Source organism: Crocodylus porosus, unplaced genomic scaffold (genome assembly GCF_001723895.1).
Source record: "Crocodylus porosus isolate Cpor-Errol unplaced genomic scaffold, CroPor_comp1, whole genome shotgun sequence".
In the NCBI taxonomy this organism is placed as follows: Eukaryota; Metazoa; Chordata; order Crocodylia; family Crocodylidae; genus Crocodylus; species Crocodylus porosus.
The window spans coordinates 16,638,172-16,656,037 of NW_017728918.1; the positions used below are offsets into that span (position 1 = coordinate 16,638,172).

General features: G+C 41.8%; 2 protein-coding genes across 3 annotated transcripts in view; both read left to right on the top strand.

The window, feature by feature from the left end:
* Window positions 1–17,401, top strand: LAPTM4A (lysosomal protein transmembrane 4 alpha). 2 transcript variants are annotated; one of them, XM_019537358.1, is made up of 7 exons: window positions 1–192; window positions 5,461–5,581; window positions 8,461–8,537; window positions 8,616–8,738; window positions 11,440–11,535; window positions 13,047–13,145; window positions 16,553–17,401. In XM_019537358.1, exons 1-7 carry the CDS (start codon window positions 16–18, stop codon window positions 16,625–16,627), a joined length of 768 nt encoding a protein of 255 aa, XP_019392903.1. In that variant the 5' UTR covers window positions 1–15; the 3' UTR covers window positions 16,628–17,401. The 2 variants fall into 2 exon arrangements, with proteins under 2 accessions (XP_019392903.1, XP_019392904.1); XM_019537359.1 differs by lacking the exon at window positions 1–192 and adding an exon at window positions 4,919–5,002.
* The window catches only part of MATN3 (matrilin 3), an 18,744-nt gene continuing 18,174 nt past the window's right edge, over window positions 17,297–17,866 (top strand). Inside the window, exon 1 of the mRNA XM_019538131.1 lies at window positions 17,297–17,301. Coding sequence (XP_019393676.1) covers window positions 17,297–17,301 — 5 coding nt within the window. The remainder of the gene's footprint in view (window positions 17,302–17,866) is intronic.

A 17,866-nucleotide genomic window follows, 5' to 3' on the forward strand; every position in this document is an offset into this window, starting at 1 on the left:
GCGGTGGTGACGCGCATGGGCTCCGCCCTCCGCTTGGCTGAGCGGCTGCAGACGCCGCGTCCAGTCCGACGAGGAGGGATCGTAGTTGTAGCCATGACGCTCAAGCGGAGCCGGGATCGGTTCTACAGCACCCGCTGCTGCGGCTGCTGCCACGTCCGCACCGGCACCATCATCGTGGGCACCTGGTACATGGTAAGGGACGGCCAGCGGCGCGGGGGGGCTTTGCACTGCGCATGCGCGACGACTCGTCCGTTGCCTGGGAGCCGAGCAGTGGGGGGTGGGAGTCGTATTTCGTATGCGCCTGTGGCCGGGCCGGTGGGCTGCTGGGTGCGCATGCGCTCTGCCACCGATTTGTGTTAGGAGGGCCTCGTCCCGGGGCCAGGGCATGGTATCCTGGGTGGATGGGGTAGATCTCAGGGACTTATCTCAGCCCCCAGCTGCTTAGGCCAGGGCCTGGGCTGCCCATGGGCCCTGCTGAAGCAGGGCGTGTCGCTGGCGGGTGCATCATTCTGGTGGTGGGGGTGCACCTGGGCAGACAGGCTCTCTGGGCCCTGAAACCCAGGGCCTGATTCCTTACACTCTTGAGGGTGGCTGATGAAGGAGCCTAAGGAGGGTGGCCAGGGTTTTCAGATCAGGTTGTGGGAGGTGAAGTTTGAAGACTTGGGGTGGGGAAGGGCCTGGAGAAGAGCAGGGTGAGATTGGTTAGCACAAAGGGATTCTGGAAAGCCTGCACTGAAACCGCTGGGTGAGGAGATGTAGGGAAAGGAGCTGGCTGGGCCCCTGCTCCTGGAGCAAACTGCAGAGGGTGCTGGGGAGCAGGGAAGGAAGCCAAGAGACAAGGTAATGGGCATTGCTGACTAGCGAAAGGATACACCAGGAGCTGAGCTTGATGTGGGAGATGGTAGGGAGTTAGCAATAAGATTGCTAGGTCAACCTAAGTGATCATTGCACTGGGCGAGGTGATTCCGTTTTGTAATGGAAACAATGGCACCCACTCCTCTGGCCTCCCCAGAGGCATACAAAAGTCAAAGACAGCAGTGATTTTTGTTATGGTCCTCGGTTCTGGAGAAGTATTGGGAGGAGGGGAGTAGCACTTACTACTGAGTCAGATTAAAAAATAATAGGCTGTAAATTTTGGGAAATAGCCATTTTCAGCAGGAATAAGGAAAAGGTGAGTGCTGTTTTGTCCTCTTGGGTGTCAGAGTAGTTAGTGGAGGAGAGGTGGCAGTTAATCTTCAGTTCAAGTGCAGTTTGCCAGAGCCGCACCAAATCTTCATGTAAGTTGAGAGGGACAGACAGCCCTTTTGCCCACCCAAACAGCATTGGTTATTTTATCCAGAGAGGGCAAAGCACCCGAGCTCAGAACTGTAACCCTATAAGATGTGGGAGGGGTCATGAATTTTAGGTCATACTGAGATGGGGAAACACCACCACCAAGTCAAGTCAGTATATTTGATGGGCAGGCAGAAATGTATGAAGTGAACTAAGTAGCTAGGAAATCACTGCTTTCTACAAGAAGTTGCAAGAACTATTCTGTTGTCTGGCATGAAAGAAAGAGTGGTGATGAGAACAGGCCCTGAACTGCTGTTCTCTGGAGAAAATGAACCTTGAGCTACAGTGATTTATTTATTTATTTATTTATTTGCTGCAGGACAGGAGGGAAGAACAGTAATGGAAGTGGATGGGGGCAAAGGAGAGAGAGGGAGGATGCCCTAATACAGTTGATACTTGCTTGCAGCAGCAACAGCCCCTTCCTTACCAGTAACGTTTTCTTGAAGGATGTTTTCCATATCATGTACTTGGATAACACTCCCACAGCATTGTTTTTCATTTAGAAGCAACATGGTGCCAGTATGTTGTCAGCACCAGGCATTGACTATGTAACTATAAGAGGTATTGACATAGAGTTTGGTTGTAGAGAGAAGGAATGAAGTAGTGGGAGCAGTAAGAATTGAAGGGAAGGTGGTATACTGAAACAATGGCAGTATTTGTATTGTACATTGATGTGTGTGTACTTGTGCTGCTAGTTCAGAATAGATGTGTCGGGTTTAATGCTAAAGAACATCTTACATCCATGACTCTACAAATAATTTTTTGGAGACATTTACACTTTGACTCTGCTTGGAACTGAATTCTCTTGTGAACCTCAGTCAGGTGTTTAATGATGTTTAGGGGCTTTTCTGGGATATTTATGCCAGGTAGCAGTTTTTGTTTGCGATCTTACACTCATTGGTGTAAAATGTGTTGCTGAAGCTCCCTTTTCATTGGGTATGCTACTTTCCAGATACAAGAAGCTTGAATTATGTGTTGGCACTATCAGATCAGAATTTAGTAAACAAACTTAAGTAATAGCATTGTCTTGGTGGGAGGGGCTGTCTAATTCTGGCAAAAAGTTTTAGAAATTCATCCAAAACAATGCAACTGGTACCAGATTTTAGGACTCTGAGGAGAGGGGGTGATCTACTTAGACACCTAGTTCATCATGTGGTGTGTTTGTTTCTTTTGAGCAAAACCTCTCAAAAAGAAGGGGAGGGGAAAGCTTAATTGGTTTCAATAATACTCAGATTCAGAGGTTGACAACCTTTCAGCAATGGTGGGCCAAACTAAAATAGTTTGGTGCAAAGGCAGACCATTGCTGCTGTAGCAGGCTGGACACAGTCTCTTCAGTGGTTGGTTATTGCTGACACATAAGAATTTACAGTCTGCAACCTAATTCAATTAATTAAAATGAAATTAGTTTTAAAATACAACTACTACCCTCCCCCATGTCACTTCTCTTGAATAAGAGGAGGCTGACACAATGCAAAGACATTACATTGCCCTAAAATGGCTGCATTACAGAAAAATAGGATTTTTTTCAGTTGTTTAGTTCATCAATTTACACAATTTAGGACAAATTTAATGCTTAGAGAAGCCTTAGAATTAGAGCTTTGAATCATGAAACTGAAGTACTCTCCTGTTTAGGCATTAGAAATGCTTGCCCAAGAACAAAACAGTCACCACTGGAAGGTCAGTACTTGCCAAAGTACTGCACAATGTTTCTTGTTTTAGGTATTTGAAAATCGATACCAGTAGGTAACTCATGATTCTTTAAATGGTAACCATTGTAATTTAGTGGATTTAGAGGAAAAAGTAAACAGCTCTGTAATTAAGCTGGACATGTCTAAACAAACAGTTTGCACAGATTGGTGGTCATCCTGAACCTCTCTTATAAGAATTACAACAACTATAAAAACAAGTAACCTTAAAAAAACTTTTAGCTATGAAATATTTGTTTATCTTATTTAATAGGACAGAGATTTGACCCTTTCATGCTGAGGCCTTAGCAAAGGTAGAGCAGGAAAGCTGCTCTGAATGCTGAAGTGAGCTGCTTGCTGTTTTGGGTGGGTGTGATACTTCAGTTCTGTGAATTCCACATTTGTTTTTCCTGTACCATTTTTTTTTTCCCCCTCATCTAGGCTCTGTGTAGACTGCTACAGCAAAATGTTTTAAAAACCAAGTCTAAAACTGGCTGAACCTGCTTTACAGTATAAATATGTTTGTACATCTAGTGATGTTTGACATTGGGACGCGAACGATTTGACCCTGATTTTCTGTGTGAGGGTGGGCTGCTGTGGTGGCTTCAGTTCATTCCATGTGAGAGAATGAAAATCAGACTAGACTCTCATTTGAAGTCACTGGTGGTATTGAATTAAAATTCTGTGACTGAGCTTTGGGTCTTACCTGCTCCCCAGTAGATAAACATTAACTCCTAGACTTGGATATCTTAGGTAGCCAGAAGATAATGCTTGAAATTGAACCAGGATTAGACAGAATATAGCTACCAGCTCAGCCAGATAAGTTATTTGTCTGTCCCTGGAGCTGATCTCTGTATTACAAGTGTAAAACTCCAAATCAGAAGTAAACTTGGAAAGACTTTACACTCCCCCCCCATTTTGCATAGACAAAATATTGTGAAAATTCAGTTCAGGAATAAAATTAACTTTCAGTGAAATGTCAAGTTTTTTTTTTTATCATCCTATTTGTGCTACCAATTTAATGGCATTGGTTGGACATGGTAGAATCTTAATTCATCAAAAGTGTCTTAAGATCTGGCTTTTTTTTTTTTATAGTTTCCAGTGAACCACAAATGGTTATCAAGAATGAATTTGGTTCTGATTCTGGTTTTTAAGTAGCCTGTGCCCATGAAACAGGTTTTAACTGAAAGCTTTTTTTCCCAATTATTTTTTTAAACAAATACATTTTAACTTCCCGAATGTAGAAAACAAGAATCTTGTTAAATGCTGGACAACAGTTTTTACAAGCAAGTTTAGTTTCTTAAACAAGCTGCTTTTGTTTAAAAAGAATTCAGTAATTGTGCATAAAACTGCCATTATTGCATCAGATACTCCTGGAATCTGACCAACAAACAAGGGGAATTCTGGTTGAAGTACTTCAATGCTTGGAAACTGCAAACCCATATTTTCTAGGACCCCCTGTTTAAATGCATCCCCACAAGGTGGCATTTCTGAATGGAAAATGTCACATTGAAAAATTGCATTTTAACAAAGAAACGGTGATAGATTTCCTACTTTACTTTCGTGATGAATAACTGAAATACTCCAAGTTAGAAATGAGTATTATAATACTGATAAGGAATCTTTTATTCTTACTCAGTCCCTTTTCTTTCTTTGTGGTATTACGGGTATGTCTTTGAAACATTTCTGTGATTTATGCAGCAACACTAAACCAGAACAGGGGATTAAATAAGATCTGGCACTTATTTGCAAAGAAATATGAGCCTTATAAAGCATCTAGCCATAAGTACTTTTACGCCTGTTAAGTTGATTTACCACAAGATTCCAAGGGATTTGTTTATGGTACGGTTTTCTTAAACTCTGCGGCATTTAATTATCCTTTCTTTTGATCCCTTCTGTGTGCAGGACCTGTTTCCATGGAAATCATTGCAAGTCTCTTCAGTGCCCCAAACTGGGGGTGGAGTGGGCTCAAGAGTCTCTTGCTTGTACTTTAGAGCTGTAATAGTGGGGCGTCCTTGAAAGACACATTTTTTCTCTTCCCTTACTCCCTCTCTTTCCAAGGACTAAGGCCACTTGAAGGTAGAAAAGTACCTCCTGAAACATAATTGGATGGTTATAGACTACATTTAAGTAACATTATTTAATGTTATTATGTAGAAGCTGCTTTTTTAAAATCTGTGTATTGTGTCCCTTTAATATCTGTTCCCTCTTCCCTGCATGTGGAGTGAGACTGACATATCTAAAGAAAGTTGCATCCAGTTTCACTTAAGCTGTAACTTAAAAATGGAAAAGATGTCCTAATGCACCTTTTTGTTTTGGTTTTACTAAAACAGCTTTAAACTACATATAAGGTCAGTTCAGCTTTCCTCTGAAGAAGAGGCCAACTGTTTAATTTTTTTTACCTGAAAAACTTTGCTTGTATTGTGACTGTAATCTTTCTTAGGTGATGCATATGCTGATGGGAATTGTGCTGACTGTAGAAGTGACCCACCCAAACACAGTGCCAACGGTTGACATACAGTATGAAGTCATTGGCAATCACTATGCTTCTGGCAGTATAGCTGGTAGGTGTTTCATTTTTCAGTGTCCCCCTGCTCTGTTGAAACTAACGAAAGTATTCTGTTCTCATGGCATATATTGCAGTACTAGTGTGCAATCCATTACTAAGCCTGGATGTATTGACTGACAAAGTGTTTTATTTATTACAGTTTGGGGGAGATTCTGCTGTGGCTTTCAAAAAATCAGTTACGAAATTCTTAAGTAAAATTGTTTTTTGTGTTGCCTTAAATTTTGATTTCAGAAAGGAAATCTTTAATATGGATTTTGCTTCTATTTTTAACTAAGCTTTATTCCACCCCACTTCCCCTCCCCCCAACTAAACATTTACTAGCCTCGTCTCATTTGATCTTGAACTGCATATGGATTAATTTGTTTAGTTTAACTAGGAACTGAACTGGTAGTTGCTGAATTGGCAGGATTCTTGTTACTTTTCAAATCGTTCAGAAACTAACTGTGGCTATCGGGTATGATGAACCTGAAAAAGAAAATAATAACCAAAAGATTGGAATATCGTTCCAAGCTGTGAAAGCTGTCTTGACAGCTTAGACTTAGCCCCCACTGTTTTTTGAGTGTCTTGACTAATTAAAGAATTAATGAGAATGAACTAGTATAGAGGAAAATCACTCGGGGAAGATCAAGCCATTGAGTTTTTTTTATACACCTCATTCCTTTTTCATGAACTTCTTGGTTTCACGTCCCAGGTAGATCAGGGGAAAAATAGCTAGTTACAAGAGTCATAGCCTATGGCTTAATGATTGCATCTTTGCAACTAGTAGGGTTTTCTCTCTTAAGTATGATGCATTATAATCAATATTAGATATTGAGAATGTTGTGTGAGGTGTCATTTCTTTAAGACGCCCAGAAACAGCATTTTTACAAAACCAAGACTTGTTCCCTGTCCCAAAATTCACACACCACAGGAAGTGAGGGTCAAAAAGAAGTGAACAGAAGGCTAGTGGTTTCTATAGCCACATAGTTACTTGGTATCAAAGCTTGATTGACTCATTATTGCTCTCATTTGGTATGGAGGGGTGGGAGCCATGTATGTAGAACTGGAATGAGGAAATGAAAGTATGGGATGAGGTATGTTCAAAGGAACAAACCGGAGAGTCAAGAATGCCTCTCGGGATTTATGACTTGTCTTTCAGAAATGCTGAAGACACACAAGTGCTACTTTAAGTCAGTTGACACTTGCATTGTTCTGACTTCTTTGGAAAAAGTAGGTGCCCCAAATCCAAAAAAAAAAAAATCAGGCTGCTAATCTTTGTTGCAGTTCCCTCAAGTGCATCCTGTGTTCAGCGGGTCTGCTCCCAGTGTACCAAGCAGTCTGTGGTGATGGTCCAGCAGTTGTAAAAGAGGGAGTTGCTGTAGAGGCTTATAACACTGGAAGGAGAGTTCTTTCTATCATGACACACAGCATTTACCCAGACTTCAGAGCAGGGAGGGCATAGCATGGCTTCATTTGTTTAGTATGGGGTGTGGCTTATTAAACCGATACCCCAAACCTCATATCAAAAGCCATCCAGAGATGGAGTATTGTTGTACCCATTATCATGCTATTGTTGTAGCAGGGATCTATTATTTTGAAAGCTTATCTAGCATCTCTCCCAACTATACTGTCAATCCGCTTAAAGATATCACCAAAAACTATTCACTGTGTTCTGGTGAGCAGTGCTCTTGTGCTCTCACTCATGGATTTCAGCCTTCCAACCACTTCTGTTTCCTTCTTTTCGGTAAAGGGAAATTTTCCACATGACACAGGATAACATATTTTTGCTTAAAGAGCATCTCTAAAATTTACAGTTAGTGATCTAAAATTTATCTGGCACTTGATGTAAGTTGTACTAGCTTAATAAAATATCTTATTGTTACACATTGACTTGATTTAAACTGAGTATCTAATACAGTGGAAACCAATGCAGTTGTAATGTGTGCTTCTCCATAACTAGGCTTGGCAGAACTTGATGTTTATTTCTTATTTTTTTAAAAGAACTTTGTCTAAAATATATATCTATTTTTAAACTTTGATTTTTATTGCTTTTCAAATTTTCAGGATTGTGTGCACATATTCCTGCTCGCTTCTCCAGCCCAGTACATAGCAGGCACGGGAGAAGTTGCTGTGCTGGCAGCTGTCAGCCTGCTGTCCAGCCCCTGTACACAGTGCCGCCAAATTTAGTGCCTACTTGCCTTTTGTCTCGTGGTGGTTACTGCCCCTTTTCTCCTGGCAAAGAAACCTCTAGCTGCTGTAGTGGCAGCTGCCTGCTGCAGCCAGTTGCCTGCTCTGCCTGTTGGCTCCTGCCTGAGTTTGCAAGGGAGGGCCCAGTTGCCTAGGACCCTGCAGGCACTGAGCTCAGGGGCAGGGTTGGGGACAAACATGTATTGCCCAGCCTGCTCCCTGGCCTCCAGCCGCTGCTCAGCAGGAGCCCACGCTGGCACTGTGGCAACAGCCTGTTCTTGCAGCCCTTTTTATAAGTTTTGATGGTTAACAATGGAAATACTTTTTTGTCAGTCTGAGTGAGAAGTGAAATAGACTTTACTGATTAAAAATCAAATTCTGCCAAGCCTATCCATAACATCTAGCTATGCTGCAGTCCTAGATTAGCATGGCTGAACTTGTACAGGTTGCAGAGGTCTTGATGAGTTGAGCAGTCTTCCTGATACGGTAGGGGCTTTCCACAGTAACTCACACTTGCTGTCCGTTGATAGTTGTTAGATAATTGAAGTGGCTTGAGTCAGACTAAAAGCCATGTGTAGTGTGAAAACCATGAAATAGTCCAGTGTGTGATTAACAAGAGAGCTGCTGAAATCCTTAGTTGCAGTATTTGGTGCTTAAAGATGGGGATGACCTATTAATGTAACCTTTTGGTTTCTATCTTTAATTCAGAGCATGTTTGTATTGTGTTTGCCCTCTCCCTCCTCATGTTCACAATCAGCGCAATGATGGTGTATGGAGCAATTGCTGTAAGTATATTCATGGATTTCAATTCTAACTTTTGTTGCAACGTTCAGATGACTAAATTCCACCTCTTATTTCTTCAGCATCGAGTGGGCTGGCTGATCCCATTCTTCTGTTACCAGCTCTTTGACTTTGTCCTGAATTGCCTGATTGCCATCAGTTCTCTTACTTTCTTGCCAAGAATTAAAGACTACCTGGATCAGTTGGTAAGTACTTAATTAAATGAGGCTTTATTTTGGAGCTAAAATGATACCCTCATCTCTGTAACTAGGTCATCACCTGAGCATTAATAAAAAACCACGTTTATTCTAGGCAAGTCTTTGTAGCCAAGGTACTGTAAATGCTAAACTGACTTCATTGCAGTTCCATGTTCAAAAATGATGAATTCAAAATGGAACAGGAACAGAGAAGGAATGTTAGCATCTTCATCTTTGTGATCTTTCTTGGTATAAAGGGAGACTAACAGAGCTTAACTTGTTTGTGTGAAACAGGGCTGTCCAACTTTGGAGCATACTCTTATGGGCTGTGGGGTCCCCACCCCTTCCTTTCTCCCTCCATTGTGTTGTGCCTCATGGTTGGCCTCCAACTTCATAGGAGCCCCAAGCCACGGGCTTCCTAAGCTCTGCAGGCTGTGCTGTGCTGCCCTGTTCTCTAAGACCAGTGGCAGGAAGCAGAATATGGAGGCAGGAGTCCAGAGACCCAGTAGCAGTAGCCACTGGAGTGGGCTGGGGCAGGAGCCTACAGTCTACAAATAAATCTTTTGTGGGTTATGTGCAGCCCATGGGCAGCAAGTTGACCAGGTCTGGTCTAGAAAAATGGAAACTGATTGAGGAAGTAATTGCCATTTTCTGTTAACACATTTGGGGAGATGGAAGGCAAAGTAAATGCCACAGATGGGGGGGAAAAAAAGAATGGTTTAAGCTAAGGCAGTGTTGGCACAAGAACAAATAAGTTCTTGCTAGCACTGCGGATGAAAGGGACTTGGGGGTCATGATTGACCACAAGATGAACATGAGCCTTCAATGTGATGCTGCAGCTAGTTAAAGCAAGCAAAGCGCTGGCTTGTATCCATAGATTCTTCTCAAACATATCCCAGGACATCATTCTCCTGTTGTACTGTGCTTTGGTGAGGCCACAGCTGGAGTACTGCATTCAGTTTTGGGCTCCACAATTCAAAAAGGATGTGAAGAAGCTGAGAGAGTGCAGAGGAGAGCCATGTGCATGATCAGAGGTCAGGAAAACAGACTTTATGATGGGAGGCTGAGAGCCATGGGACTCTTTAGCGTAGGAAAGCGCAGGCTCAGGGGTGATCTGATGGTCACCTATAAGTTTATCAGGAGTGTTCACCAGGATCTGAGGGAACGTCTGCTCACCAGAGCGCCCCAAGGGATGACGAGGTCGAATGGTCACAATCTCCTTCATGACCATTTCAGGCTGGTCATAAGGAAGAACTTTTTTACTGTCTGAGCCCCCAAGGTTTGGAATAGACTGCTGCTGGAGGTGGTTCAAGCACCTACTTTTAACACCTTCAAGAGACATTTGGATGTTTATCTTGCTGGGATCCTATGATCCCTGCTGACTTCCTGCCCTTGGGAAGGGGGGGGGCTGGACTCAATCTTCCAAGGTCCCTTCCAGCCCTAATGTCTATGAATCCTAGTATAAGCCAACTTTCAGCCAAAGTTTCGTACCAAAACTTTGACTGAAAAATGATCCTAATGGAAATGAGGATCTGGAACAGACCTGTCAGAGTTGTAAAGAAGAAATTTTACTGAATGGAATTGTGTGATTAAAGTGCCTTTCATAGCACGGACCAAAATTTGAGCTATGACAACTTCCGGTCCCATGTTCCTAATATTTATCCTTAGATGGCTTGCAACGTGTGAATCTGAAAAAATAGTCATTGGGTATTTGTGGTCTGTTAATTACACACTAGATTCCCCCTAAGCTAGGATAGTATAAACGCTAAATTGACTTGGATCAGTATCAGCTCATTCTGATCAGTCTCTTACACGTTACACATTCACTTGTACAGATGTTCTACTTGGGGTTCCTTCTGCATGAGGAGCAGTCCCATGCCACCCAGATATATATAAGTCTGGTCAGGGACTTGAGACAACTACAGCATAATTTTTTTTCCCTTCACTTTTCTACAAACTGCATAAATCCTTCCATGTGATTTGCCCTATATTATATTGAAGGAGTTGGAGGTGGTGGGGGGAGCAGGGCACCTACTCCACCCTAACCTCCCAGCTTAGCCTGACCGAAGCTCATGCTGACCTAGTCAGTGTGTACAAAACTCTTTTTCACTCAGTAAAATATGTAGTTTTTTCTAGAGTAGGATTATGTGCTCAGCAGCTCTTTGAAAGAGCACGGGGTGATGTGCATTGCCAAGAGTTTGAGGGATGGATTTAGTGGCAGTTTGAAATCACAAGGCTTTTCTGTAGACACTTGTTTCTTCTGGTAGTTTCCTTGTGATCAGTCACTTTGTATCTTGTATCCACACCTGATGATTACTACAGAATAATTTTACTCAGTGGTAAGGAATAGACCTGTGACCAGCTCTGCCAAGCTAGCTTTCAGCTAGGTGCTACTCTAGTACCTGCTCAGTAGGTGGCAGAGGGCTACCCCAAATTTAGAAGGTGGCATGGGAAGTGGAGGTGAGTATATAGAAAGGGATGTACTTTACCCTAGAATGAAATGTCTTGAGTTGCAAAAGACAGTGAATTAGAGAAAACTGACCTTGATGTACTTAATAAATACATCGTGTATCTTCACCTGTGGGGTAAATATGTCTTGAAAGAGGATGAGGGAAATGAAAGTACTACAAACTCTTAAGTTTCCCAGCACACGTGTTGGAAAAGTATCAGATATTATTTGTTTGTTCATAGTAGTGTTTGTCTTAACTAGCCAGATTTCCCCTACAAGGATGATCTCCTTGCACTTGATTCAAGCTGGCTCTTGTTCATTGTCCTGGTGTTCTTTGTTTTGAATATCATCTTAAAGGTAAGCTAATTGTTGGATGTTTTGTTTTTTAATTTATAAATATGAAGTTTCTGGAATGTCATCGAGCTGTTGCTGCAAGTGTGATACTTAAAACATTGGTTAAGCAGTGTGAACAAGGTTTGGAGTTTCCCACTGAAACAGGGTTTCCATTTTACATTTGGCCAAGTGAAATTTCTTGGAAAAACATCTGCTGTAACTAATACCAATTTATTTCTACTGCAGCTCTCCCTAATAAGATTAGAAATTATGGAAGTCTTTTAAGTAAGGTCTCCAAATTTTCATCTCTATGCAATGACCATAATAAGAGGTATAAAGAAATACCTTTAAAAGCTATGTTTGTGTCTGAGCCTGGATAACTGAATCTTATGTATTATATTTTACACTGGCTTGCTTTTCTTTGTTGGCTTATTTTGGGGTTTTTTTGTTTTTGTTTGTTTTTTGTTTAGAATGCATAGTAGATTTTTGTGGTTCTTAAATGAATCTCTTGGATTTTGGTAAACTGAGTCTTTCCCTATAGAGATGTTTAATTAAGGAAGATGGGGCTAATTCTAACCAAGGCAAATATGTTATTTTTTTTTTCTTTTTAAATTCAGACTCTTGTATGCTGCAAAAGAATTCTCTGGCAGCTTGCTCACCTAAGTTTTGAAATTTAGACGTATTAGTTTCTCTGTATGTTGCAATTCTTTGAGCAAATGAAAATCTCTAAACTTTTTAATAAAGAAAGAACTTTCATACCTTGCTTGCCCATAAGTGGGCCAGTACAGCAGAGGGATAATTGAATGCAAATGTGCAGGTAACTCAGACCATTTGATCAAACCCAGTTCCTAGTCCGGAGAGCTACCTGGCTAAGATCTTGTGGTCTTTTGGGATAAGGGCATAGCCATATCTTTTAAAAAAGCAAAAAACAACAGCAACAAAGCAGCCCTTCCCCCCCCCCAAACCCCCTCCCAGCAACAGAAAAAATGAAACATGGACTTCTTTTATCTGGTACCCAAACATAACAAAATATAAAAGCTTTTGAGGGAGACATAGGCAGACACTGAAATGGCAGACACAGTGGCTATTTTTAAGGATTTTTTTAATAGGTCTAAAAGTCAGTGCCTTCTGTAAAATTTTTTCCCCAACTAACCTCCTAGTGCAAAACAATGTCCAGATGATATCCAGATGCCCCAGGAGCCGGGCCCCAGGCATGAAAAGGGGATCTAAAAGCTTCAGTTGGGATGAATAGAATATATGGATGTAATTTAGCTAGGCTTTTTTGTCCTTTTGCCTTTGTCCCCCTGAAACAGTAGAAACATCAGCTTGTAACTCCAGCAGCACTTAGGCCCTCGAAGCATAGCTGGTTGGCTACATTTCATGTGAAAAGCCCATCCCAAATTTTAGACAAAATCCAGGGTGATGCTAGTGATTTCAGTAGGGTTGCACCTGCTTCTGTCAGGTATGAATTTAACCTAATATCTGTTTTAAATGGCTTACTTTCATTGGATTAAAGATAATTGTTTGTGTTTCAGGCCTATCTAATTAACTGTGTATGGAACTGTTATAAGTACATCATCAACAGAAATTTGCCTGAGATAGCAGTGTACCCGGCATTTGAAGCTCCTCCACAGGTAAAGTTTCTTCCTATAGACTTGTTATGTGACCTTTGAAATAATAGGCAATTGCATCTGTGTATGCTTTTAAAATAACCAGGGATCCTAGCTTTCTGTACAGGACAAAAGAGCAAAAATCTCTGGAAAAACATTTATTTATTTATTTATTTATTTATTTATTTAAAGTGTTTTTTTCCATGAGTAAAATGAAACACGTAGGGACTTCCTGAAACTGGATTGGATGCGCATAGGGCAGCAGCACCTTTATTCTCATTCTTCTTGCTGCATTACCCACCCACTGCCACTGCTTGGCCACAGGGCAGCCCTGCACCTCACTGCTGATTGGCGAGAGGCAAAAAGTGCAGTAGAAATGTGTTTTATGCTTCTCACAGATCAGAGCTGAGGCATGAGGCTGCTGGGGCCCTACGGCCAATCAGCGGGGGAGAGGAGAGGTGCAAAAAGTGAATTCTGTGTTTTTGTCTGGGAAATGGATTTCTGATTTCGGAAAATAAGTAAGTGTTTCTCATGCTGGCTGGAACTTGCAGTAACAGCAGCAGCAAATGTCACTTGCTGTCCTGGCCCAGAGACTGTACACAAAGGAAATTTAAATCATGAGAGTAAAGGAAAAATGAACTCTGAATTGGATGGGTTTAAAAATGGATAACATTTGATGGACTGACAGGTAAAAATATATAATGTAACAGACCTTTTGAGACTAGCACATAATTTTGGTAAAGCTACATTGAGAGACAGGCAATAACTATATAACTGCTGCAGTACTTTCCTGATGTATTGTTCTCCAAGCTTTGTAATATAATTGGTCTTTACGTATTAGTGGCGGAAATGTGTTGGGACTTCCTCATTCTCAGGTTTCAGCAAGGCTGCTGGAAAATGCATCTTGCATTTAAGAGTCTGAACTATGATCAAGATAGTAATGGGGTTCTTGCATTAGGGCTTTAAATGTCCATAGAAATGTTCATGTCAGCAGGAAGATAGTGTTTAGTATCTAGAGCTTATCAGCATGTCATTGTGGGCTGTGGCCAGAGCCAGTGCTTTCACTTGGCCCAGGCCCAGCTTGTGAACACTGCTAAATTCAACAGCAAGAGAAAAAAGGTGTTGAGCAGCAAGGTGTTCAGCCCTTGGGCTCTGGAGCCATGCAGAAATGGTGGCTCCAGCCAGAGCTCATGCTGACACACTGTGAGCTCAGTGGTATGAAGAGCTGTGGCAATGCTTTTCTCTGCAGTCCTTGCCTCTGGTGGTGCTCTTCTATATGGACTGCTTGCGGGGGAAAAAGGTTGAACACCACTGGTCAAAAAGGTATCTTTTAATTGGGCCCCAGTTGCCCTTAAAAAAAAGGGGTAGCAGATATGGCATTTCTTATAGCTGCAGTCCCAGGGGTTCCAGTTTTTCCTTTTTCCCTAGTGCTGTTTGGTCACAGAGCATGGACTCAGCAGACTAGCATTGTAGAATCCTGCCTTCCTGTCTCGTTGCCTGTTGTTCCATTTGCTTCGTCCAGTTTTTAATTCCATAGACCAGTATTTTCTTGCACACAGTGCACCCCAGAATAAGGTGTACACCCCAGAATAAGACATGAACCTTATTTGTGAAAGGCAGAATGCAGGGCAAGAGATCTATCTTTGAAAATACTGGTAAATAGCAGTAAACAATTGAGTGGCAACTTCTGTAATAAGAGCCCCTACTGGGGGAAAAAGCAAGTATCAACAGCTAGGTAGTCAAATATGCAGCCTTTAACATTTCTTTAGATTTCTCTTTTGGCAGAGACAGAAACTGCTACTATCATATTTAAATACAAAAATCTAGAACTCTTGGCTCTGAAATGATCCCTTTTATTAAACCAACTGGGAAATCGCAAAAAAAAAATCCTTTTCTGCAATCTTTCAGGCTCTGGGCAAAGTATAGATGGTAAAAAGTCCCCATAAGTAGAAAATAAACTTCATTTTTTTACTATCTATACTTTTCTCAGAGCCTGATGAAGGGCCTTTTGAGCCCATTTTTTTTGCAATTTACTTTTTTATTAGACCAACTGGGATCATTTTGGAACCAAGAGTTCTAGATTTTTGTGCTGCTTTTTTTCTCAGACCAACATGGCTATGAAGTACATCCCATTATATCATATTTATTTACTTTGGTTCATCCTAATTTCCAGTGACTGAATTTTGAAAAATGGGCGTGTTATATGTAAGGAAAATATGGTAATGGTTTTAAACTGGGACCAAAGTCAAGCTCTCATTCTACAATCCCATTCCCTATTTCTTATGTCTTAAAAGGATTTGGTCTGCAGGCCTCAGCTACTTTATGGTTATAGTACTGGGCATTGTGGTTTGGGTACAAGTAAACAGTTTGTATAGCAGCTGTATTCCATCTACTCTGCAGGATTGTGTAGAGCCAGGGGGGTGGCAGTCTGTGCCTAGAAGCCACATTTGGCCTGTGGATCTCAGGTCTTAGCACCTGGGTGGCCAGCTGGGCAGTAAGACATTCTTGTGCTGTGCCGCAGCCAGGCAGTGGGGGAAAAGTGGTAGCGGCCCTATCCTAGTGTGGCCTGTTGCCACAAAATGTTGCTGACCACTGGTATAGAACAGTACAGGGGAGGGAAACACCCACTCATTGCACCCAAGCAAAGCTTGCCTTGTTTACAGCTGTTCTTAACAGAAATGCTGAAGGTAAAACAATGGTTATTTAGACTAGACAGAACCCAAGGCGGTGAACTTTCTTTAAAAATCCTTTAAGAATATTCTAATTGGCCAACAGGCTTTTAAATTCTTTTGGAGACGCAATATGCAGAACACTCGAAGCAAATGCCTGGAAACTTTGTCTGCCCCCATCCCTACCCGCCTCTGCCAGTAGAAAATGTCTTGGAAGCTGCATACGAGCATTTAAGTTTCTAGTGGAAGAAATGCCGTTCTCGTTAGAAGCCACAAGTGTACAAATGTTCGTTCTCTTTCTTACAATCCAAAAATGGCAGTTGAGAGAGGAAGAACATGTTTCCAACCAGTTAGAAGATGTTCCCAGGAGTTTCTCTTGGCAGAATGAACACTTGTACACTTCCCCGTGGCTTAACTCTTCCTAGGAACCAGGAGACCCGAGTCACCCTGCTCTGGAAAAGCACTGCTCCTGCCCCACCTGGAGACTGGAAACCTTCCACTGCTAGAAATGAACACCTGTATGTAGCTAGAGAGAGATCTCTGAAATTAGCCTTTGCCCAGTGAACAGCAAGTGGCATATGACCAAGGTCTAGACTGAGCAGAACACGAGCTGTTTTTATACTTTGCGCCATTGTTTAGTGTACATACTAAAACTTGGGAGTAAATTCACTCTCAAACCTGCCTGCAATAGGTCACATTAGCCACGTTATTTTTTGTCTTAAAAGACTACAGTTCATCTGGCTATTTTTTTCTTTTTTCTAGTATGTTCTGCCAACCTATGAAATGGCAGTGAAGATGCCTGAGAAGGAAGCCCCACCTCCCTACATACCTGCCTGAAGCAACGGCTACGTTACTTAATATGTAGACCAGCTTATTGTTTGCCGGGGGGGTTGACTTCTAATCTTGCAGAACTGCTTAAATAGAAATATTCAGGGCTTTGGGAGAGAACTGTTTTGTTGAAGGACACTTTGATATAAACCTGCTAAGCAAAACATGTCTGAAGATGACTGTCTATTTGCTTTTTGCTTTTTCTTTTTTTTTTCCTCTTTCTTCATATTCAGAAACATTTTCTTTAGAGGCTTATAGTACAAAACTTCTGTATATGAACAACTTTACTCTTGTGTGGTTTCTGGTGGTATCAACTGAACAGCATGCATAAAATGAGGGAGCCACAGATTCAAGTATTTACAGGTGTAGACCCTTTACTGTATTGTTATTTTTGTAACAGTAGTTCATAAAGAAAATCGGATCAAGCAGTAAGAACAGTTTGCCTTTCTTTAAATACACTGCTGTGGAGGGGGCGGGGGTCTGAATGCGGTACATTTTATTATGTTTTGGGGTTTTTTTTAACTTTGCACTTTTCTCATGCATTATCTTACCTTACTGTTTTTGGGGGGTTTGTTATCCAATGCCTTGAAACACTATTTTTCAAGAGGAGTGAGACTGGAACTAAAGTTCAGTTTTGCAGTATGCTGTGAATGCAAAAAAAAAAAAATGCAGACAGAAATGATGTAAGTGTGGGAGAAGATGGTTGCATGCTTTGAATCTTTATGTATTTTTCTCTTTTTTGTGATAAATGATTCTTTAATAAATCTTTTAAAGAAATGTTTACCAATAATCTTGACTGCATTTTTTTAAGTCAGTGAGGGCTAGCCTTTTTTGGCAGGCTTGTGAGACGGAGCCAGAGGTCCCTGTTATTTTAAAGAGATAGTGTAGTGGCCAAGCCGGCTAGCCATTGAGCAAAGGGGAAACCCCTATGTGTGACTGGGGAGATGCATGGCTGGAAGGGGTATGGTTTAGAGCCATATAAACCAAGGCCTAAAGGGAAAGGGGCAGTCTGGCCCTGCATGCTGTGGGTGAAGGGGAGCCCCTGGGGGAGAGGGGCTTCAGGATACAGGCCCACGTACACCAAAGCTACCCTGGGGAGCTAGACAGAGCAGCTAATGGGGAAGTATGGCTTGTGGTAGGGCACTGCCCCAGGATGGGTGACAGTTCAGATATAACAAATACAAGCAAACTGCTTTTCTGTTAAAGTCTGACCAAAGGACTGAGCTGTGGCTATGGGGTGGGATGGAA